The 22,721-nt window shown below is 44.0% G+C and overlaps 2 protein-coding genes across 10 annotated transcripts; both read left to right on the forward strand.

Annotated features, from left to right (window-relative positions):
- The first annotated feature begins 166 nt into the window (after positions 1-166).
- On the forward strand, positions 167-12,999 carry LOC104021849 (serpin B6). Of its 5 annotated transcripts, none has more exons than XM_087762141.1 (9): positions 167-357; positions 596-748; positions 5,475-5,584; positions 6,031-6,208; positions 7,278-7,415; positions 8,478-8,595; positions 8,827-8,969; positions 10,613-10,780; positions 11,734-12,999. In XM_087762141.1, the coding sequence occupies exons 4-9, from the start codon at positions 6,041-6,043 to the stop codon at positions 12,136-12,138; spliced, it is 1,140 nt and encodes a 379-aa protein (XP_087618267.1). In that variant the 5' UTR covers positions 167-357; positions 596-748; positions 5,475-5,584; positions 6,031-6,040; the 3' UTR covers positions 12,139-12,999. The 5 variants fall into 5 exon arrangements, with proteins under 5 accessions (XP_087618267.1, XP_087618249.1, XP_087618240.1 ...); XM_087762123.1 differs by lacking the exon at positions 596-748 and adding an exon at positions 3,875-3,953; XM_087762114.1 differs by lacking the exon at positions 596-748.
- A 137-nt stretch (positions 13,000-13,136) lies between these two features.
- Positions 13,137-22,498, forward strand: LOC104021847 (leukocyte elastase inhibitor). Of its 5 annotated transcripts, none has more exons than XM_087762182.1 (7): positions 13,137-13,420; positions 15,262-15,437; positions 17,432-17,569; positions 18,377-18,494; positions 19,075-19,217; positions 19,977-20,144; positions 20,896-22,498. In XM_087762182.1, exons 2-7 carry the CDS (start codon positions 15,270-15,272, stop codon positions 21,295-21,297), a joined length of 1,137 nt encoding a protein of 378 aa, XP_087618308.1. In that variant the 5' UTR covers positions 13,137-13,420; positions 15,262-15,269; the 3' UTR covers positions 21,298-22,498. The 5 variants fall into 5 exon arrangements, with proteins under 5 accessions (XP_087618308.1, XP_087618282.1, XP_087618290.1 ...); XM_087762156.1 differs by lacking the exon at positions 13,137-13,420 and adding an exon at positions 13,432-13,760; XM_087762164.1 differs by lacking the exon at positions 13,137-13,420 and adding an exon at positions 13,786-14,757.
- Positions 22,499-22,721: the final 223 nt, after the last annotated feature.

Genomic DNA, 22,721 nt, shown 5'->3' on the forward strand with positions numbered 1-22,721 from the left:
AGCTCTGCCACGAGAGGGAGGCAGAGGTGGAAAATCAGCGGCTGTGGCGAGGCCGCGGAGATATAAAGGGGGGGGGGGGGGGGGGGAAGCGAAGGAGGCTGTGAGGGTTATCTGCTGTGGTGGGCGGCGGCCATTTTGTCGGGGGGGGGGGGGGGGGGGTGGGCGCTGCAACTCTTTCCCGCCGCAACGGCCAAATGGCCGTTGGCCGCCGAGAGGGGAAGCGCCCCAGCCGCCGGCCGAAGCCCGGGGCGCGGCTGAGGAGGGGCCGAGCTCCCACCCTTTCCCCCGGCTCGGTGGCCCTTCCGGGTGAAGGGGAGGGAAGCGCCCCGGGAGGAGGGGAGCGCGGCGCCCGGTAGGGTGAGTGTGGCGGCTCCGCTGTCCTGCAGATATCATTTTTTTGCTGGAAGCTTGTGTTTTTTTAAAGAAGCGTAGGCTGCATGGCGTTGCTTTTATTATTTTTTTTTTCCTCTTTCGTGACGTAGTTTCTGCTTCTTGTCAGCTGGAGCCGCAGCGGCGTGTCGGGAGTGCTTTTTATGTGTAGGAGTGACGGGGGCACCGCGGAAATGTTGAGTTTTAACGTGTTTCACGGTGCCAGGTCCAGCGCGGGGGCAGAGAAGGATCTTTTCCCTCCCTTCCTGTTCCTCAGTCTGCGCCCTGGCGAGTGTCAAACCCTTGGCTTCTTGTGCCTGAGCGTACTGGGACAGCGTCGGATCTGCAGGGCTCCTCCCTGCCCCGTTCTCCTGCTGAGGTAGAGGGGGCCGAGCGCCGGCAGCGGTGGGCAGTCGCAGGGCTCCGTCATCCCATCCCCCCCCCCCCCCCCGTGTCCCACCATCCGTCCCTGGAGAGGTGCGCAGTGGGGAGCCGTTACCGGGAGCTGTTGGAGATCTCGCCCCGCAAGTGTTTTAACGTCGCTCCCAACTTTCCAAATCCTAAATAGCCCAACTGAAGTCCATCAACGCCAATGCACACAGTGTGGGCCACAAACAGGAGGAGCTGGAAGCTGTTGTGCAGCAGGAAAACAATGATATAGTTGCCATCGCAGAAACATGGTGGGATGGTTTGCACAACTGGAGTGCTGCAATGGATGGCTATAAAGTTTTCAGAAGGGACAGGCAAGGAAGGAGAGGAGGTGGGGTAGCCTTGTATGTTAGGGAGTGTTTTGACTGTCTAGAGCTTGATGATGGTGACGATAGGGTTGAGTGTTTATGGGTAAGAATGAGGGGGAGGGCCAACAAGGCACATATCGTGGTGGGAGCCTGTTACAGACCACCCAACCAGGATGAAGAGGCAGACGAAGTATTCTATAAGCAGCTGGGAGAAGTCTCATGATCACTAGCCCTTGTTCTCATGGGGGACTTCAACTTACCAGATGCCTGCTGGAAATACAATACAGTGGAGAAGAAACAGTCTAGGAGGTTCCTGGAGCATGTGGAAGATAACTTCCTGACGCAGCTGGCGAGGAAGCCAACTGGGGAAGGCACCCAGCTGGACCTGTTGTTTGTGAACAGAGAAGGCCTGGTGAGCGATGTGACGAATGGAGGCTGTCTTGGGCATAGTGATCATGAAATGATAGAGTTTTCGCTTCTTGGAGAAGTAAGGAGGGGGGTCAGCAGAACTGCTATCTTGGACTTTTGGAGGGCAGGCTTTGACCTCTTCAGGAGCCTAGTTGACAGAGTCCCTTGGGAGACAGTCCTGAAGGGCAAAGGAGTCCAGGAAGGCTGGACATTCTTCAAGAAGGAAATCTTAAAGGCGCAGGAGCAGGCCATCCCCATGTGCAGAAAGATGAGCCAGTGGGGCAGAAGACAGGCCTGGCTCAACAGAGAGCTTTGGCTGGAACACAGGAAAAAAAGGAAAGTTTATGACCTTTGGAAGAAGGGGCAGGCAACTCGGGAGGACTACAAGGATATTGTGAGGTTACGCAGGGAGAGGATTAGAAGGGCCAAAGCCCAGCTGGAACTTAAACTGGCTACTGCTGTAAAAGATGACAAAAAAATGTTTCTACAAATACATTAGCAACAAAAGGAGAGCTAAGGAGAATCTCCATCCTTTATTGGATGTGGGGGGAAACATAGTGACAGAGGACAAGGAAAAGGCTGAGATACTTAATGCCTTCTTTGCATCAGTCTTTAATAGTCAGACCAGTTGTTCTTGGGGTATGCAGCCCCCTGAGCTGGAAGACAGGGAGCAGAACGAAGCCCCCATAATCCAAGGGGAAATGGTTAGTGACCTGCTATACCACTTATACACACGCACGTCTATAGGACTGGGTGGGATCCACCCAGGGGTACTGAGGGAGCTGACGGAGGTGCTCACCAAGCCACTCTTCATCATCTGTCAGCAGTCCTGGCTAACCGGGGAGGTCCCAGTTGACTGAAGGTTAGCAAATGTGACGCCCATCTACAAGAAGGGCCAGAAGGAGGATCTGGGGAACTGCAGGCCTGTCAGCCTGACCTTGGTGCTGGGGAAGGTCATGGAGTAGATCATCTTGAGTGCCATTGTACAGTATGTACAGGACAACCAGGGGACCAGGCCCAGTCAGCATGGGGTTATGAAAGGCAGGTCCTGCTTGACTAACCTGGTCTCCTTTTATGACAAGCTGACCTGCTTAGTGGATGAGGGGAAGGCTGTGGATGTTGTCTACTTGGACTTTAGTAAGGCCTTTGATACTGTTTCCCACAGCATTCTCCTGGAGAAACTGGCTGCTCATGGCTTGGATAAGTGTACTCTTCACTGGGTAAAAAACTGGCTGGATTGCCAGGCCCAAAGAGTTGTGGTGGAGTTAAATCCAGTTGGCGACTGGTCACAAGTGGTGTTCCCCAGGGCTCAGTGTTGGGCCCAGTTCTGCTGAATATCTTTATCAATGATCTGGATGAGGGGATCGAGTGCACTCTCAGTAAGTTTGCAGATGACACCAGGCTGGGTGGGAGTGTCGATCTGCTGGAGGGTAGGAAGGCCCTACAGAGGGACCTGGACAGGCTGATTCCATGGGCCGAGGCCAGTTGTATGAGATTCAGCAAGGCTCAGTGCTGCATCCTGTGCTTGGGTCACAACAGCCCCATGCAACGCTACAGGCTGGGGGAAGAATGGCTGGAGAGCTGCCTGGCAGAAAAGGACCTAGGGGTGTTGGTCGACAGCTGGCTGAATATGAGCCAGCAGTGTGCTCAGGTGGCCAAGAAGGCCAGTGGCATCCTGACTTGTATCAGGAATAGTGTGGCCAGCAGGACCAGAGAGGTGATAGTGCCCCTGTACTCGGCACTGGTGAGGCTGCACCTTGAGTACTGTGTTCAGTTTTGGGCCCCTCACTACAAGAAGGACACTGAGGTGCTGGAGCGTGTCCAGAGGAGGGCAATGAAGTTGGTGAAGGTCTGGAGCACAAGTCTTATGAGGAACGGCTGAGGAGCTGGGGTTGTTTAGCCTGGAGAAGAGGAGGCTGAGGGGAGACCTTATTGCTCTGTACAACTACCTGAAAGGAGGTTGTAGCGAGGTGGGGGTTGGTCTCTTCTCCCTAGTAACAAGTGATGGGACAAGAGGAAACAGCCTCAAGCTGCACCAGGGGAGGTTTAGATTGGATGTTAGGAAAAACTCCTTCACTGAAAGGGTAGTCAGGCACTGCAACAGGCTGCCCAGGGAAGTGGTTGAGTCCCCATCGCTGGAGGTATTTAAAAGACTGGTAGATGTGGTGCTTAGGGACATGGTTTAGTGGTGGACTTGGCAGTGCTAGGTTAATGGTTGGACTTGATGATCTTAAAGGTCTTTTCCAACTTAAACGATTCTGTGATTCTAAGTGACACCCCTTTGCCTCAAGAAAGCGTGCTTTTGTTCAGGGGATGGGAAAAGGGACGATTGTGCTGCAAACACAGCTTCCTCTGTGCAGATGGACACGGCCTGATGTTCATCACCCTGAGCTCCCCCTCTGGCTGTATTTGAAAGAGTTGGCATGCGACTCCTCTGAGGTGAGATGAGAAGGCATCTGCATGTACCAGGTGCTAATCCATGTTGTAGTCTTGGTGGGATGTGTCTCTTGGGTTGCAGGCTGGAGGACAGCTGCACCCCACTCTGGCCAGGTTCCCCTATGGCACAACTGGTAGTTGGGAGAGACACTGCAGCGTGTATCTGCTGTTTAATCTAGATACAGCTTTTCTGTCCATTTAGACTGTCCTAAAGCATAGCTGTCTACCGCTGAAAATATATGCTTCAAATTCATAGTGGTAGGAATACGTAGAGTCAGGGCATCCAGAAACCTCTGCAGGTGTGCCTCATTTCTGACCTGCAGAACCCACAGGGAGACCAGAGCGAGGAATGAGTTGCTGTGGGCAAACCCTCTGATCACTGAGGCTTTTGCAGTAAATAGTTTACAATCAACTGACAAATATGTGCTTGTATCGATGTTCTTTGTTCCTTAAAGTGCAGTCATTCTGTCTTGTCTCCAAAACTGCTCTGATGAGAAGGGTATCAGTAGTTACATTGCTATTCATGAGCTGTGGAGAAAGCATGGATAACTGTAGAGATACAATTCCTAGCCTTGTGTCCCAGCTGTTGAAATATTACTTACAGTTTGGTTAATGCGCTGATTTTCAGGTAGGCAAATAGTGTGAGTTGTGTCCTTTTGTCTGTAAATTCTTGCCTGTCGTGGAGGACCCTACAAAAACTTCCTAGATAATACTGGTTGCTGCTGTCACTATTCTTGTGCATTTTCACCTCAGGTCAAAAAACCTTGCTAGCAATCTGACAGGTATCAGGGCTCTGGTCTTCACTGTAACCAACATGAACTGAAAATACAAAGTGCCTCCTGCTTATGCTGTAAAGTACATGTAGGTAAATTACTTGTTTCAGACAATTGGAGAATTGTTTCCATCTCAGCTTGCCCCCCCCCCCCCCCCCCCCCCCCTTTCAGTTATGGGAGAAGAGAAACAGGAGAAAAGTTACTACTGTTTACTGCAAAGCTGCTAGCAAGAAATTTTCTTGGGTGGAAAATCAGGCATACAGAAGCTTGTTCTTTCCACCTATTTGTTTGAGATAATGAATTAGTAATATGAATTAGGCGTTGGTTTTGTATTTTGTAGCAACGTGTCAACATTAGGCCCTGCCTTGAGGGACAAACAAAACACAGAAACCTTTACTACCAGCTGATATCTTAGGATGTCTGGTGATACTTACCTGTAGTTAACTCGGCATTGTAGTATTTATTATTCCGTTGATAGGTATATGGTTTAATCTCAGGTTAGTTAACTACCTACACAGCTGATGTATGTAGAGTATGACAGGCATCAAGTTACGCATGTTGAGGGGTAAATAAAGTACTGTAAAGTTATCTATGAGCAGGTTTTTTTATTGTGTCTGTTTCTGTGTTGTAGGCAATAAAATGGAACTGAAATGGACTTTGATTTTTTTTTTTCTTTCTTCTTACAGGAAATTACTGTAATCTGTCATGCTGAACAAATAACTTTTTTTTCTTTTCTTGTTTAATCTTGTAGGTCAAGTCATTCTGCTGACTTCTACCAGACTGGCTGTTAGGTTTAAAACACAGTGTACACACATACAAGTAAGCTGAAGGTAATACCGAAGATACATAGACTTAGAGAAGGTAAGAGTTTATAATTCTGCCATTCTGATGCCTCACTTTTTGCTCTGGTTTTCCTGTGAAGGCGAATAATTGTCTTTGTGATGTCAAAAGAGACTTCTTTTAATAAATCCTGAACAAAATACTGTTGTATATGATAATCTCAAACTATGTAATACTGTTTACCCAGTGGAGAGTCTAATGACACCAGTGGGAATTGCTGTCTCTGTTACAGGTATGGGATTGAAACAGAAAAGCAAACAATAAATCCCTAAAATGACTCAAGTGCGGAGTATGGCATATAAGGTGCTTGTCCCACCAAATCAGTTTTTCAGTGAGCTGATAATTTTCCAGCCTAATTGTGACACTTGCTGCGTAGTTCATACTGGGAAATGTAAAAGACAGAAATAACTTCTCAGTTTGTATTCAAATAAATTTGAGCCGTTCTTGTTTTGTGTTTTATCTCCCAGGCTCTGAACCATGGATAGCATCTGTGCAGCAAATACCACTTTTGCACTCAACCTCTTAAGAAAGCTGTGTGAGACCAAAAGCGGGCAGAATCTATTCTTTTCTCCTTTTAGTATTTCTTCTGCTTTGTCTATGATTTTGCTGGGTTCAAAAGGTAACACCGAAGCCCAAATAGCAAAGGTAGGTCTAAATAAACTTAGTGTATTGAATTTGTGACCATATGAACAACAAATCTGTGTTATACCTGTGAACTGCACTTATGCTAAACTATTATTATCATTCTGGTCTCAGAGAGCAGAGGTTTTCCTTTGGTATGTGTGTAAGCAGTACCTGTTTTTATAGGCAGAGCTTCCTTTGGTATGAAATTACGAGGTTCCTGGTTTATGTTGTGTGGGTTTTTTTGTGGTTTTGTTTTTTTGAGACAAATTTTCCTTCAATATGTCATTAAGAGGTACCTAGGATTTTTTTGTAGGTTTGAATCTGTAGCTACATAAAATATTTCCTCTTATCTTCTTTGGGCTTAATATCAGACTATATATGTTTTGAAAATGTAGCCAGGCACATAAAAAATAAATTAAAAATCCACCCTGTATGCATGTCAAAATGGTAGCTGCACTTTGTTTTAATATTTTTTTTTTAACTTTCTCAGGTGGCAAATACCACTTAGCATATTTTTTACATATGCAATTGACAGTATTAAATGCATAATCAGTCATTTTTGTTACTATGTTTGCCTCTTTTGCAAAGTGGAAGAGGAGTATAAACACACATTCTGTTTTCATTTAAATCTATACAAGTTTCTCTAAAATTACATTATATTATTGCCATACTTGGAGATATTCAAAATCTGTCTGGACATAGTCCTGGGCTACCAGCTGTAGATGGCCCTGCTCGAGCAGGGGACTTGTACCAGATGACCTCCAGAGGTCCCTTTGAACCTTGACCATTCTGTGATCCTCTAATGCTTGGCTTGAGTGAGGGGAAACTAAATATGGCTGACTCTTCTGCACACTAATTTTATTACTTGTACAACATCTGGCTGGGTGCATCATATGGGACTTGCATGATAAGCTCCAGATTATCATCTGGTGGGAGGTGTGATGAAAAATCTTCTGGCTTCAAGTCACAGTTCTTAAACCCAAAAGTGTAAAAAAAAAAAAAAAAAAAAAAAAAAAAAAAAAAAGTTGTGCTAAAGCAAGTGTGTTTAGAGAAGGCATGGACTCCGCTGAGGATGTTTGACTTTCTACAGGTACTTTCTCTGAACAAAGCCAAGGATGCTCACAACGGGTATCAATCGCTTCTCTCTGAAATTAACGATCCAAACACCAAATACGTACTGAGAACTGCTAACCGACTTTATGGAGAAAAGACATTTGAGTTTCTCTCAGTAAGTAACCATTAAATTTGTGGGGGTTTTTTAGTATAATGCACCTGGTTTCCTTTGGAGGTCAAAGGCAGGCTTTGGGTTTTACTTTCCAAATTTTCTAGGCTGAGACCTACCAATGTGATAGATTGTGCCAAAGCCCAGTATCTGAACTTGGTGGAGGTAGCCTGTGATCTGAATGCACAACTGGTGCAAAGCACTATAAAATCCATCAGACTCTAAATCTTCAGGGTTCTAGGATCCATTCATATTTTTGGTTGTGGGACAAGTGGTTGACAGATCTCTTTTCCCTTGAATGTGTGTAAGTGTGATAAAAAAGAATTGTTATTGCTCTTCAGCGTGGGCAGTATTTTGTAGTTTTTCTGTTATGGAAGTCATTCAGAGAACATACCGAGAGGAGTACTTTACTTTTAAGATTTTCCTTATCATAAGATCTAAATAAGGATAATAGGTATTGTTATACATGTTTCCTTAGATGCTTACCGAGAAGCAAGAAGATGTAAGGCTTCCCCCCACCCCCCGGAATGATTTACAGTGTTTCTTTTTATGAAGAACGCTAGTGTTTCATTTGTCTAATAGATTAAAATTACATGGATTGTACTCTAAAACTTTGTATCTGTGTAATAAATATCTAACTCTTATTAAATCAGAGAGAAGCTATGTTTTTCTCTCAAAGAAAAATCACTTCCCCTCTGAACTAAAAGTTTTCTATTAGTCTGGGAGGTTTAACAATGAAATTTATGTAGAGGGAAGCTTACAAAATCCTATGTTCTCTCACTGAAGCAAAAACCCCCCAAAACTGGCCATGTCATTTCTCAATTAAGTTATGTAGAACTTTCTAGCATAGTAAGCAAGCCATTTGACTTAATAACATACAGTGGACAATTTCTAGTTCAAATAGGTGATATAAAACCTAATAGGAACGTGTCAGACAAAACTTTAATGGCTCTGTATGAAGCTGGGGGAGGGAAGTGAGCAGATTTTCTTGGTGTATTTTAAGAATAATCTGTGGCTGAATTACAGTAAAATATATTGCTGAAAAGCTGTTCTGAATGTCCGTGTTAGTCATTTATAGAGTTGAGTCAGAAATTCTACCATGCTGGACTAGAACAGACTGACTTCATGAACGCTTATGAGGATTCCAGAAGACAAATAAATGGCTGGGTAGAGGAAAGGACTGAAGGTGAGTGTTTTGCAGAATACCCCGTTGTATTTAATAGCAGCTAAGGCTTGGGTAAACAGCTATTTCAAAATAGAATATTGTGAAGTAAAAAAAATCGAAACATTGAGCTCTTGCTGTTTGGTGTATGATTCTCTTATCTACTGTGTATGAATTATAGAGTAGATACTATATTAGATAATGTCAAACTGTTAAAAACTGTTTGCGGTTTTTTTTCCCCTATGTATCATAAAGGTAAAATTCGGAACCTGTTGGTGGAGGGGATTCTTAATTCACTGACGAGACTTGTGTTGGTGAATGCCATCTATTTCAAAGGCAACTGGGAAAAGCAGTTCAACAAAGAGTCAACAACAGAAATGCCATTTCAAATTAACAAGGTATGATGTGCTAAAATGCTGACAACTGTTACTCTGAAGTACTCTGAAATGAATACGTTTAACTCTGCAGGAAAAAAGAAACCATTCAAGCAGGGTTACGTTCAGTAGGCTGTATGAAATTCCTTGTACTCTCTCCCTTTAATATGAACACTCTCTTCGTTTAGTTTCTGTTAAGTTTCACATAATTACTAGAAACTTTAATATAACAATTAAGTATTTCTTTCATTGTCTCTTCTTTTTTCCTGTACCTTTCTTGTTTGACAGAGGTAGCCCTCTACATAGTTACAGAGCTTAAAACAGAACCAAGGAGAAGAAAACAGTTGAGTGAAGCTGTCGGGCTATTTGAGAGTTGTGAATAATTTCACAGACGTCAGTGAACTTGATTATTTTAGCGTAAAACTGGTGTGGACAAGAAAAGAAACGTTCCCTTAGGTTGTAGGCAGAAAAGAGCAGTTCTACATGTGCAGAAACTTCTGTATATAAGTCTTCTTCAGTCAATTACTATTATTTTAAGATCAGAGTCTTTGAGATCCAGGTAACTATGAGAGAAAGCTGTAAGATGTAAGTTTGGGGAATGCTGCCTTGGCTCAGCCAAGGAACTCACTTTTAGATATGCAAACAACTGCACGTCTCTTTCCTTGTAAAACTAAATGGCTTAGGTTTGTATTTTCATCCTACTAATGACTAGCTGCTGATTAGCTGCAGAAGTCTGTGAGTAGGCTCAAATGAGCAATTGGAAATACCAGGTGTAACCTGAAGTTTTAAGCCAGTTATTTTACAATCTGTCCAGTAGCAGAGATTTACGTTAACATCCCAGGAGTCTTTCCAGCATCCTGTGACATTATTTCTGACTCTTGCGCTTTCTGTGACTCACTGGATGACTTTCACATGCTGTGTGGCCTTTTCTTTGCTTCTCCATCCTTTTCATGTGTCATGGCTGCTGCAAGGTAATTTCTGCCATGTGCTCTGTGGGCATTGAAACAATGGGCTTTATTTTAAAACCAAAAAACTACTTGCATGGTTATCTCAGAAGGTAAGGGAGAAAGCAAGGAAACTCTTAACTGAAGAGGAGAAAATAATGATTTAAACAATATGGAGCAGTAGCGACTGTGAAAATGGAAGGAGATAGCAGAGAATGAAACTGAGAAGAAAAATCTTTCCCCTCCTTATTACCTCTACGACTTTTAAGAATTCAAAATAATACTCCCACTTTCTTGGCATTTTTAGTATCGTTTTAAAATATTTTAATTCTCCTTTGTTTATAGCACTTGGAGCCACATGGACTAAAAATGAAAATACTTACATTGACATTACTTCGTATTCATTTAAAGCAAGGAACACAGGCCCTGCTTCTTACCGGCTTTGTTTAGTGCTTGTCACTAGTTCTTGAGTGAGCAAATTTGTGTGTCCCTGCCCCTTTGCCTTAAAGGAAACTTCACAGACATTTCCACATTAGTAATTAAATCTCGGGGATCCTTACTACTTATCTCTTGCTTTACAAAAGACAGTGGTGGGACTGTACTCTGTGGTGTGTTTAGTTCTCTTTAGTCAAATTCTAAAGCCCTGTGTAACTGGATGCTTGCTTCATATTTCAAGACCAGCATACTAACTCAGTCTAACTGTTGACATCTCTTTATTTTTAGGAGGAGACCAAACCTGTGCAGATGATGATCAAGAAGGACAGATTTAACATGACCTATATTGGGGACTTCCAGACCAAAATCCTTGAGCTCCCTTATGTTGGTAACGAACTCAGCATGATCATCCTGCTCCCTGATGCAATCCAGGATGGATCCACTGGCTTGGAAAGTGTAAGTTGTTCAGCTAAATGCAAAGACAGTCTGTATCCCTCCAGGAGAGAGAGCTTGATACTGCATATAGACCTGCAGTTCAATGCCAAAGCTATTGCGTCACTGGTGCTTGACACCAGCTGAAGTGTCCCACAGCTGCCTGCCGCCAAAGCGATCGGCATGCCTTGTGTCACCGCTGGTCGAGCTGTGTGCTGCCCCCTTGGCCAGAGGCTCTGGAAGACCTGGCCCTCCTCAGGAGCAGAGGTTAGCTGTGGTTATGGTGAAGGCATAGTACGGTGAGCATTGTATGTGGTGAGAGGGGATTTGGGGGAGCTCTTAGGAAGTCCTATAGCTTGTCCTGTAGGTCATCTTTTGTTCTGAACAGCTGGCAGATTGTCTCTGGCCTGCCACCTGGAAACAGGCTCACAGGAAAGCGTAGGATCTCTTCTGTTGTGGAGATATGATACAAATTTTGGCTATTCCGTGCTCTGGACAAGGAATTTATAGATAAGGCTTTCTAACACTGACTGCAAAGGGCATTGTGAGCAGACTTTTTCATCAGCCTGTCAACCTGAAGGAGGATCCTGTGGTTAAGAGACAGAAGAACTGGGTTCAGTTCCTTAGGGACCTTGTCATCAGTTCCATGCCTTTGCTTCCAATATGTAAAAAAAAAAAAAAAAAAAAAAAAAAAAAAAAAAACCCAAAAACCCCCAATCTCACATGCTTTATAAAAGCAAACTTTATGTGGAAGGGACTGATCCGTATTGTATCTACCAAAAAGCACGTGGGCTTGATCTCAGCTGGGGCTGTAGTCTCTAGTGAGAAGTATAACTTGCGCTTTTGGCTTGAGACCCTCTAAACCCTGGGAAAAATATGCATATTATGCACTATGTAAACAAACACAGTAATCACCACTTTTGGCTGTGTAAAACTGACTCTCATTTTAATTATGTAACTTTTGGGTTTTTCTTTAGCTGGAAAGAGAACTTACATATGAGAAGCTGATAGATTGGATCAATCCTGAAATGATGGACTCTACAGAGGTGAGGGTGTCTTTACCCAAATTTAAACTGGAAGAAGATTATGATCTGAAACCCATTCTGAGCAGCATGGGAATGCCTGACGCATTTGACTTAGGGCAGGCAGACTTCTCGGGCATCTCAGCTGGCAACGAGCTGGTGCTCTCTGAAGTAGTGCACAAGTCCATCGTGGAAGTCAACGAAGAAGGCACTGAAGTGGCATCCGCCACGGCAGGAGTGATGATGATGCGCTGTGCAATGATCGTTCCAGAATTCACTGCTGACCATCCCTTCCTCTTCTTCATCCGCCACAACAAAACTTCCAGCATTTTATTCTGTGGCCGATTTTGCTCTCCCTAAGAAGGAGATGTCTTGGCGGAAGAGCTGCCGTTACACAACAATGTTCTGTTTCTTTAGGATAGGGCTGCTCTTCTTGCACTAATTGCCTCTTTCAGCTGTGCCTGAAGCCGCTGCTGTGGTCTGCATCTCAGGCTTGAAGAGAATAACAGAGCCGTGTGCAGCAACTGCCACTTACAACAACTCTCTTGCCCTGCGCGCCTGAGGGCGGAGGTCTCTCACTTCTTGCTGGCACAAAACCATCCCGCTTCCTCTGTCCTCGTAGTCCCCATTGCCCTTCACTTTTTGTGGCCACCAGGCTGCAAGTCGGGCAGTGACGTCTCATAGGAAAGGAAGAAGTTAATTTTGTTTCTGATGAGGCTGGGGCACATCTTTAGCTCCCTTCCCCCTTTTCCCTCCCATCCTCCCTCTTTTTTTTTTTTTTTTTTTTCCTCCCTTCCCTTTCCTTCCAGCTTCATCCATTTAATGTCCTGATGCATTCCCTAGAGATGAAAGGAGTCTCTGGCAGCCTGTTCCAGGTGTTGCTAAGCATCCTGACTAGTCAGGTTTTTTTTGGATAATACCTGGACAAGCACTTAGGCAAGAATGGGAATAAAAGTATGTCTCTGTACCAAATGTCCTTACAGGGTATTCCGGGGGTGAGGATTGTCGTTTTATCATCACGGGACACCTGGGGTTATTACCTACCGCCTAGTCTACTAGTCCTTTAACAAAGAATGTAATGAGAAAGCATATGCTGCCTCTGCGATATTTAAATGACAAAGCTTTAATTTTTTGCTCGTTATATATTTTCCTATTCATAGTTTCTGAAACCCTTTAGTTTAACTGTATAATACCAAAGACAGCTGCACTAGCTTACATACAGCCATTTGTTTTGTGGTTTCTGTTCCTGAAATAATGAAAGAACCGTCAGTGCCGTAGGGCCCTTTCTTTTTTTCCCAGCCATGAATTATGCATTTTTTTTCTACTTCTTGGCGGAGTACAACCCGCTTCCGTGTAGCCGGTTTGGAATTCCTCGTTAAACCCGGGGTTTTCTGAACGCCGCCAGCCCGCGGCGCGTACCTGGGCTTGGCCGTGCGGGGCCCTGCGCCCGGCCTGTGTTTCCGGGCACCTGCGTTCCTGTGCACCGCTCCCGCGCGAGGCTCGGTGGCCGCCGCCCAAGGGGCGCTGGGGCGCCCGGCGCCTCGTGCGGTGCGCGGCAGCTTGGCTGCTTCGGGTGACGGAAGTAAACGCCTGGTTTGAAGGCGGGGAGCCCACCCGGCGGTTCGGTCACCTTTAGCTCCAGGTAAAGGGCTGGGGGAGGAAAAGCATCGGGTTAAACCGAAGAGAGCCCTCCGTGCTGTTATTTCTGTGAATTAAAAAAGCTAAGGATAACGGTGGCCTGAACGCTGAGCGTCAACAGAGCAGCGTGACGGGGAGGCAGTGACGTGCTACCCTGGGCGGCGCGGCAGCACCCAATCCTCCATCGCCCGTGCAGGAGGGGCTTGGTTTTCAGTCACCCCCCCGAGGTCCCCCTCTCCCCCTCGCCGGGAAACCGCGGCCCCGGGGCGGGCTCCCACCCCCGCGCCGCGCCCCGCCCCGCCCCGCCGGGGGCTCCGCCGTCCCTTCCGCGCCGCTCCGCGCAGGTAGGCGGGCGGCCCTGGGCTGCGCTGGGGCTCCGCGGGGCGGGAGGGGGCCGGGGGACCCCCGCCCCCGGCTGCTTTATGCAGGAATGAGGCGATAACGGGACGGAGAGCGGAATTTTTTCCTCCCCGCCCCGCGGCGGCGGGGTCTGCGCGGGGCGGCCGGCGCCTCTCGGGCAGCCGCGGGGTGGGGGCTGTAACGCGGCTGGTTTCAGTGAGGCGCTTGCATAGTGCGGTGGTGTGAGCATGTGAAAGTGAAAGTACGCTTTTGGGTTTGTGTTTGGTTTGTTTTGGTTTGGTTTTTTGTTTTCGTTTTTTAGCATAGAGCTAGATAAAGTAACATTGCAAAGATGCCGGGCGTCTGTCCATCCGGCGGTGGAAGCAGATAGTGTTCTTTTGCAATTCCTGTAGAAAGACTGTGCTGGAAATACCCCAGTGCTGGTGCAACTCCTCCATGTAGTTGGGTCTGGACAGTACTCGTAACAGTATTGCTGGGCAGCTGCCCTGGTTGCTGGGGCCAGATGCGCAAATGCCCGCGTCTGAAATGAAACTCCTTCAGGAAACAAGCTAGAAACAGCCAAATCCGAAAGTCCGGCTGCAAGCAAGCAAAGAGAAGCAGGCATCTGAGCTGGAAGGTTTTCCAGCATCAAGCGGTACTGCCGCTAGCCTTTCTGTGGGTTTTTGCCCCTGACCCAGCCCTCGCGCCTTTCACCCCACCCTGCTCCAAGGGCCTCCTAGGGAGCGTCTCGCCGAGAGGAATCGCTGCTCCGGCTGCGCAGTGTCAGCCCTGAAGCCTTGTCTGTTCTGCGCTTTGCTTCTGCCTTCGCTAGCCGGTACGTCACCTTCGGCTGACGAAGCCTCCGGGCTCTGCCCACGCGCTCAGGGGCGCTCGGCCCTGTTGGGACTCAGGTGCGTTTGTACCTGGATGCAGCGTGCAGGTAGCTCGCTGGTTCTCGGCAGAGCAGACTGGTGCAAATAGGGGTGCTCTACACCGCTGAAGGTGAGCGTATACTTAATCTTTGGCAGGGTTGACACCTTTTTTTGGTGTGGTTTGTGCCACGAAGATGGGCAGCTTGCTGAAAGCTGTCTAATTCTCCCTGCGCAGGTACTGTGAATGCTTTCTGTGCGGGATTTGGGTGGGAGGCTTGGGGGAAAGCTGCACGAGTGAGTTCTCTGGGGCGTGCTGGGTCTGTGAGACTGACAGACTTTCACTTGCAATCCTGCCAGCACACATACTTCCCATTTCAAGGTAGAAGGCAAGGAATTTTTTAAAATCATGTCTTTAAAGTTAGTGTGATAGGGAAGGTTGGGATATACAATTTATGTGGAAAAAATATGCTTTTTCAATGATGTGACTGATTTTTTCTTTGAAGGAGGTGCACTGACAATGCAGTTCTTGCTGTTTCTGTACCCAGCTGCAACCCCATTAATCCCGTCTTTACTCTGCGAGCTACACAAGGTTAGGTTAGGTTTCCCAGAGTCCTTACTGACTTTTATTTTTCAGCTATAACCATGGAGAGCCTGCGTAATGCCAACAGCAGGTTTGCACTTGATCTGCTCGGAAGGTTTAATGAGACCAACCCAGCAGGGAATGTTTTCTTCTCTCCTGTCAGTGTCTCTGCTGCTCTGGCCATGGTCCTTTTGGGGGCCAAAGGTAATACAGAGGCCCAGGTGCTGAAGGTTAGTTAAAAAAAATTTCTCTTTTGCTTTATATTTTATTTACATTAAAAAATGTTTTGTTTTAGGGGAGGAAAAATGAAAGGAGGGTATTATTTTTATGTTCTCAGGGCAAGATTTCTGTCATGCTCACTGAGTCTTCCTCGGGCTCCTTTCTGCGGTTACCTTCTGCCTGCCCTGCTCCAGAGCCCTCTTTCCATATTTGCTGTGGCCCTTGTTTCTCACTTAATTGCACTTACTAAGTTAGTTCTTGAAGTAGGAAACTGAGTTCATTAATGGATCAGTCTCCATTTAAATTGACTGGAGTTTCCAGCAGCAAGGCCTTACTAGTTTTTGTCGAGACGTTTCGACAAAGAACTGTTGCTTTGTAATACAAGGTTACGAATGGTACGCTTATTATAATAATACCGTGTATTTTGTAAGGAACACAATGTATAGTTTTTTATGTTTAAAGCATAACAACTGCGATAATGCATGATGATGCTACCTAAGTATCAGTATCTTACTAACAGCTAGGCACTTGGTTACCTCAGAGGAGCTAAGCCCACGTGCTTGTTCTTACTGTAGCCTTAGGTTAGGTAGGAGAGTTTAAAAAGCTTCATTATTAATTGCAAAAATGGTGTACGCAGGAGTGTGCAGGTTCCCCTGAGGCCTCCTGCACGGAAGGGACTCGGTCACTATTATTTTTCTCCTTTGTTAGGCTAACACCCACTAGCGCGAAAGGGCGGATGACACTTCTCAGTGTAGTCATCATCATGTACTTGCCTATGAGTAATTTAACCTTTGTATTCTGGACTTTAGGAGGAACTGGTTTATACTGTTGAGTGGTGCTGTGCTTACTGAATAAGACAATAAAATTACTTTCTCACTATTTGTACAAACAGACTTTGAACGTATATGCCATGTAATCAAACTGACAGCCCCGCCTAGGATAAACATACTGACAGCAGAAATCAAAAAAGGAACTTGGGGAAAAAAACGTGTTTCAGCACAGTCACCTTCAATAATGCATGTTCCCATACCATAGCGCTTTACTTATGAAAACATAGCTAATTAGGGAGGCAGTGATTGATACCTGTCAAGGGCTGTTTGCAAGCGTATAGAAATTTGTTTCTATGATCATAATCCTGTTGTACGTTGCCTCCACGATGCTTTTGCTCAGCTATTCAGATGTACAACACAGCTTGCATTAATGTGGGCAGCAAGGCCTGACAAAAATCCCAGTGAAATAAAATGAAGGCTTTCTTTTGAATCCAGTGGCTGTTTCTCAGCAGTCTTCCATACTGAGAAATACATGATTTAAGTTTGAATGTGAATGTCCCTGCTTTGGCCTAGTCTTCCCTGTCAGTGAGGTCTGACAGCTCCTGCTGTCGTATCTGTAAGCCTTGGCTAGCCAGCTTGGCTCTGGGAAAGGAGGTACTGGTAAAGAGAAACTCCAGTGATGCATTTGATTTTTAAGATGATACAGGGTTTTTTTTTAATATATATATATATATTAAAAAGCACTTATTTTTCATAAAAGATAATTGTTCTAAGTTTTCTTAAGACCTCACCTGTGCTAGTTTTGATTGTATGTTCTGAAAAGCAAAACCCCAGGTTCCCTTGGGCCAAAGGGGGAAGCAAGAAAGCTAAAGTGTCTCTATGGCATCGTCTCTCTTTTCAATTCCATGCCTGGGAATGAGTCCTCGTGCCCAGTGGTCCACGGAAGGGAGGCATGCAGGTGTCACGCAGACAGGACTAAGGGTTATGATCAACAGCTTCAGCTGTGACTATGTGTAAACTAGGAGCTTAATGGAAGTGGCTAACACAGGTAGCGTAGCACCAAGAAATGGTTTCATTCATTCTTTGAGGTTTACAGAAGTCTCTAAGCAGCTCCCAGCCTCTTCTTTTCTCTTTCTTCAACCTACCTACCTGCTGGATCAGACCCACCCTATAGATACACTGTGTGTTCTTTTAAGATAGTATTAGCAGTAGCTAGTTCTCTTCTGTTATTTCAGACGCTTCATTTTGACAAAGTTGAAGATATTCATTCAAGATTTCAGACTCTGACTATGGATATAAACAGAAGCAACGCTCCCTATCTCTTACGGCTTGGCAATCGGCTTTTTGGAGAGAAGTCCTACAGCTTTTTGCCGGTACGCTGGTGCAGATCATGATGGTGTGGTGCAACTTGGTGGGAAAATGCAACTCTGAGTATTTATGAAGTAGAAATATTTCTAGGCTTATTTCTAAATGTTACTGGGCAGTCAACAAAAGTGTTGCATACATGCATATGCATTTCTCTATCTGTAAGCATCCGTGCATCTCACTGAAAGGATGTTACACAGCAGATCCTTTCCATTGCTTGTTTGGTTCTGCTGCTCTTGTGCTCAAGAGAAAAATCATTTGTCTAGGTTCTTAGTTTACAGCAACTGTCATAACATCCCACTCTGTTGCAACCAGCTTTTTAGGATGCAACCATCTCTGCGTCTGTTGCAATCAGCTTTTTAGGATTTTCATTGGTCTAGTACCACATTACTTAAATATTTTTGAAAGCACTGTATTTGGGAGGGGATGCCCGACATGTCTGAACAGCATGCCTCTTCACCAGTGAACTATACCTTTGTGTGTACCTAGGCTGCTATGTTTATCCCTCTTCAGCTCTTCCGGAGAGTTCTGTTTTATCCTAGCTGTGCTTAAGCCTGTTTCAGGAGAATGACAGGTAAATTGCAACACCTGCAGTAAGCACCCCATCAGCTATATACGTGGCAGACATACTATGAGGCTTACTCTGATGGCGGAGGAAAAAAAAACCAACCCCAGAAACCTCCCAGGCAGTGCACTGTTAGAGCCCCACCTCAGAGCGGATGATAATCTGTTTGACATGCACCTTATCTACATCATAAAGAGATGTTTTCTTATCTGCATGCAATGAAAGCTATTCTTATCATTCCAAAATCTAGGATTTCCTGACTAATACTCAGAAATTATATGGAGCTGATTTGGCTACAGTTGATTTCCTTCATGCTTGTGATGAAGCCAGGAAAGAAATTAACCAGTGGGTAGAGGAGAAAACTGAAGGTAAACTACTTCGGTTAATGAAATAACTGGTAGCGTTTCATACTCCGGGAGCAGGAATAGCTTAATTTTGCCATGAGATATTCACTTGATGCGTTGACAGAACCAGAAAATACCTAAGCAAGACATTTAAACAGTTCCATAAGTCCTGAGACTTTTCCATCTTTTGTGTTCAGGCTGATGAGTGGAGGAGAGGTGCCTAAACAAAGATTTATACTCATGAGTTGGGGAATTTGTTTTACACAGTCCCGGTCCATATTGTATATATATATATATTTCTAAATCCAGTAATCCTAAATATGTGTGTTTTCTAGTTCTTGTATGATGAGTCATATATGACAGTTTAAGCTAAGAATGTTACATTTTCATCAAATTACTGTATATCAAAAGTTACGGTAGTGTGTACTATTAAAAAGTATGGTGAAGTAGAGAGACAGGTACTGAAAAACACTCTATTACAGGAATGGACTAGAGTTTTATATTTGTAGTATTTCTGTGGCATCAGTTTCTTCATGTATGTTTTATATGCCATAAACTTATGACAAGATTTTGTTGCGACTTTTCTTTTCTTCCCTCTCTGAAGGTAAAATCCCTAATCTGCTGTCTGAAGGCTCGGTTGATAGCATGACCAGGCTCGTACTGGTGAACGCTATTTATTTCAAAGGGAACTGGGCAGAGAAATTTGAAGAAGCCAACACCGCTGACATGCCATTTCGGTTAAATAAGGTAATACACATATGTCTTGGTAGTATATATCTAATGAAAAGGTCAAATAATGTAGGTTCTAAAGCGAAGCTTTGCTTACAGATTAAATAATAAAAAAATATAAATAAGAAGTCTTGCATGAATGCTTTCAGTTCACCCGAAGGGTTTTTTATCGATCCTAGTATTTTTCTGTATTCAGCAAGCTATTTGTTCTCTCACTTTCTAGAACAGTATCAGAGATAACTCCCACAAGTAGATTAGGACCCTGCTTGTGCCTAGCAGAGTTTCTGTCCACTAGCAGTTTCAGGTGCTATGAACTGTGCCTGTTTGTGATGCTAGGTAAACAGTGTTAAAATGATTGCACATTTTGGTTAAGCCCCATTTTCTTGTTCTATATTCTGCTTATGTTAACAGCTTTACAAGATACTGTATACAGTCATCTGCTTTATGGTGAACAGAGTTGATTGTTGTTGACTTTTAATGTAATTTTGGGGGCTAGAACAATATAAAGGTACAGCAACTCAAAGAAATTGTTTCAGTTTCTGCGAGGACTGTGCTATAGAAGCCAAAGGAGAACCAAATATAATACAAACTCCTGTCTTCAGAAGAAACTGTTGTTAAACAGGCAGTCAGGAGCCTGACAAAGGCAGCTTTATAATCACCTGATATAATGGAGGAAGAGTTTTTGCAAGAATGCAATTTTTAACTTACTTGTTTCCTATTAGTTCTTTAAATTAGTATTTTCTTAACTGTTGCTTTTGGTACCTTTTATCCATCCAGAATGAACGAAAGACAGTGAAAATGATGTATCAGAAAAACAAATTTCGTTTTGGGTATATCCCTGAAGTGAAGATGCGTATTTTAGAGCTGCCTTATGATGGAAGAGAACTTAGTATGATCATCCTGTTACCTGATGACATTGAAGATGACTCCACTGGACTGCAGAAGGTGACCCATCTAAGCTAATGCGGTTATTTAATGGATACATTCAGACATTCAAAATTAAAGCCTTAGTGAACCCTTGTTCTCAGAGCCCCATATCTATCAAGCATGTTTTTAGACAATGCTCTGCTAGGATGGCAATAAAGAATACGTGCACGTGCTGCATCAGGAAGAGAAGTTGTGTTCTGGTTGTGTAGCTTGTGTTCATGCATCCTTTGGCTTGCTGAACTGAACTGTGAGGGAGACTGCGAAAACAAAGTTAACCACGAGAATTAACTTACCTTGCTTATTTTTTTTAATGACGGAACTTTTCTTTCATTACCTTTGAAAGTCTTTATTTTCTTAGTCTTAAAGCAGTGAGAATGTTTTCCATTAAATGACCAGGAACGCATCAGCTTCTTCGAGCTCTCTGATGATTATTTTTGTTACTGGTTTTTAATTATGTAATTCCATTTAGTTAGGTTACACAGTAAGAAAGACTGGGGTTAGTTGCTATCGGTGCATGTTTTTTCCCTTCTGTACATTGCAGCAAGAAGCAAATGTCTGCATTCCTTTGTAAAGTAAAAACTGCACTGACTCCACTTAATTTTAATAGCATTTGTTTGATCTGTATGGAGCTATCAAAGATATGGGTATGGTCAATTTTGTACAGTTGCTTTATAGTTGTATAGTGCTCTATAAAGCCTTGTAAACGTTACTGAAAATGAAATATTTCCACACTGGTGATATGTAATGATCTCTGTCTTTTTAATTCTAGCTGGAAAAGCAGCTTACCTTAGAGAAGCTCCAGGAATGGACATGTCCAGAGCATCTATATTCCACTGATGTTCATGTGCATTTGCCAAAGTTTAAGCTAGAAGAAAGCTATGACCTTAAATCAGATTTAGCCGCTATGGGCTTGTTGGATGTATTTGACAGTGGCAAGGCTGACTTGTCAGGAATGTCAGGGGCACGTGACCTCTTTCTCTCTCAAATTGTCCACAAGGCTTTTGTAGAAGTGAACGAGGAAGGCACGGAAGCTGCAGCTGCCACTGCTGGCATTGCTATGCTCTGCATGGTTATGGAAGAGGATTTCAATGCTGACCATCCTTTCCTTTTCTTTATTCGCCACAACCCAACGCAAAGCATACTTTTCTTTGGCAGATATGCTTCTCCATAGAAGAGAACTTGGCATTTGTAGACCAGTTCTTGCTGTAGTCAATGAAAGCTTTGTTACCAAATGAGTTGGGTTTTGATGTAGAAAGTTAATATTCCTCTCTTGAGTTCCTAGTAGCTTTGACCGAGATTCTGCCTTTCCCATTAAAACAATCCCAGAAAAACTGAGGAGTAATTTATTTTTCTTTCTTGAGATTGACATCATCTTTAATGACTAGGAAAATCTTAACTGTAGGCAGAAGAAATCTTTTGAAATTGGACTAGAACTAGAAATACTTCTGGAAGAAACTTGTGTCTTTTAAAGCACAGGATCGCCCTGTGTGCATCTTTGCATGGGTTTCTCTGTGTTGACAGCCCCCTGTTGTGATAATTGATAATAATCCAGTCATTTCTTACACATGTATGCTAGGATGTTCTTGCAAAGCTATTCCTCCCCTAAAGTCTTCCTTTTCAAAGATATCTTAATAAAATACTTCTAGGCACCAAAAGGCATGTTCCAGAACAGCTGAGTTTACTCAGTTCTGTCGTGAAATAGAAGGTCAGATAACATTTGTTTAGAGACATCTATTAATAGAGAAAGGATTAAGCTACTTTAACGAAAGTAACCCCTTCCAGTCATTAGCCAGAAAACTTGCAATACAGCTTTTGAATGAGGAGGAGGAGGAGGAGAAATGAATAACAACTTTAGGTGACATGTTTAAAGAGGATTTTTAAAACTTATAGCCTGGTGCCATTTTAGTTATCGAAAACGTGAAAATGTTTCAGGGCTTAGAGGTTTTAGGCGCTTTAAGCTAATGGGCAGCTTTCTGCAAGTTCAGAAGCTTTCAGCATGACACTAGATTCTGGCTAGAACCTATGTGATCCTCCAAAAATACTTCAGCTTCCCAGAGAATAACTGTGTATAATCTGCAATAAATATCTGACGTGTATCTTTATGTAGCAGGATTCAGCATTTACTGAGCTGACTTCCACTAACTCTTTATACACAAACCTTTTGTATTGTGCAACAGCCTTATGCCTGGGAGCCACTGTAATTACATACTGTTAGTGTCCTGTGCTTACTTCTGGAGCTTATTTGCTTGTATCTTGTAGAGCTTGGGTACTGTAACATTTACCTGTACAACCTCAGTTCTAAGTGGGGCAAGTAATTGCAATCTGTATATTAATTTTGTCTTTAAGGAACAAATTAAAGTATTTTTCTTAAACTTGTGTTCAAAATGGAAATTTCTACACACAATTTAGTATTTCAGAGTACAAAACCAACTGTCTACCTGAAGGCTAGCTCCAAAGAAAACCACTGGTGCAGCAGGTGTGATCAGCTGTATGAAGTCCTTGGCCTGTTCAGAGTAGGTGAAAATACTGAAAAACAAATTACTTGGTAGAAGAGATGATTGCATGAGCCATCAGCTTCCCCTGGAAGTGTAATGA

This window comes from Nipponia nippon, unplaced genomic scaffold (assembly GCF_047370975.1).
Source record: "Nipponia nippon isolate SJK-2023a ecotype South Korea unplaced genomic scaffold, ASM4737097v1 scaffold_1, whole genome shotgun sequence".
Classification (NCBI taxonomy): Eukaryota; Metazoa; Chordata; class Aves; order Pelecaniformes; family Threskiornithidae; genus Nipponia; species Nipponia nippon.

Bases quoted from the DNA above. Each gene is read 5' to 3' on its own strand.
- LOC104021849 (XM_087762141.1), top strand. From the start codon at position 6,041: ATGGATAGCATCTGTGCAGCAAATACCACTTTTGCACTCAACCTCTTA. The intron at 8,596-8,826 runs GTGAGTGTTTTG...TGTATCATAAAG, and splicing joins GGTAGAGGAAAGGACTGAAG to GTAAAATTCGGAACCTGTTG. The intron at 10,781-11,733 runs GTAAGTTGTTCA...GTTTTTCTTTAG, and splicing joins GATCCACTGGCTTGGAAAGT to CTGGAAAGAGAACTTACATA.
- LOC104021847 (XM_087762182.1), top strand. From the start codon at position 15,270: ATGGAGAGCCTGCGTAATGCCAACAGCAGGTTTGCACTTGATCTGCTC. The intron at 17,570-18,376 runs GTACGCTGGTGC...TCCAAAATCTAG, and splicing joins AGTCCTACAGCTTTTTGCCG to GATTTCCTGACTAATACTCA. The intron at 20,145-20,895 runs GTGACCCATCTA...TTTTAATTCTAG, and splicing joins ACTCCACTGGACTGCAGAAG to CTGGAAAAGCAGCTTACCTT.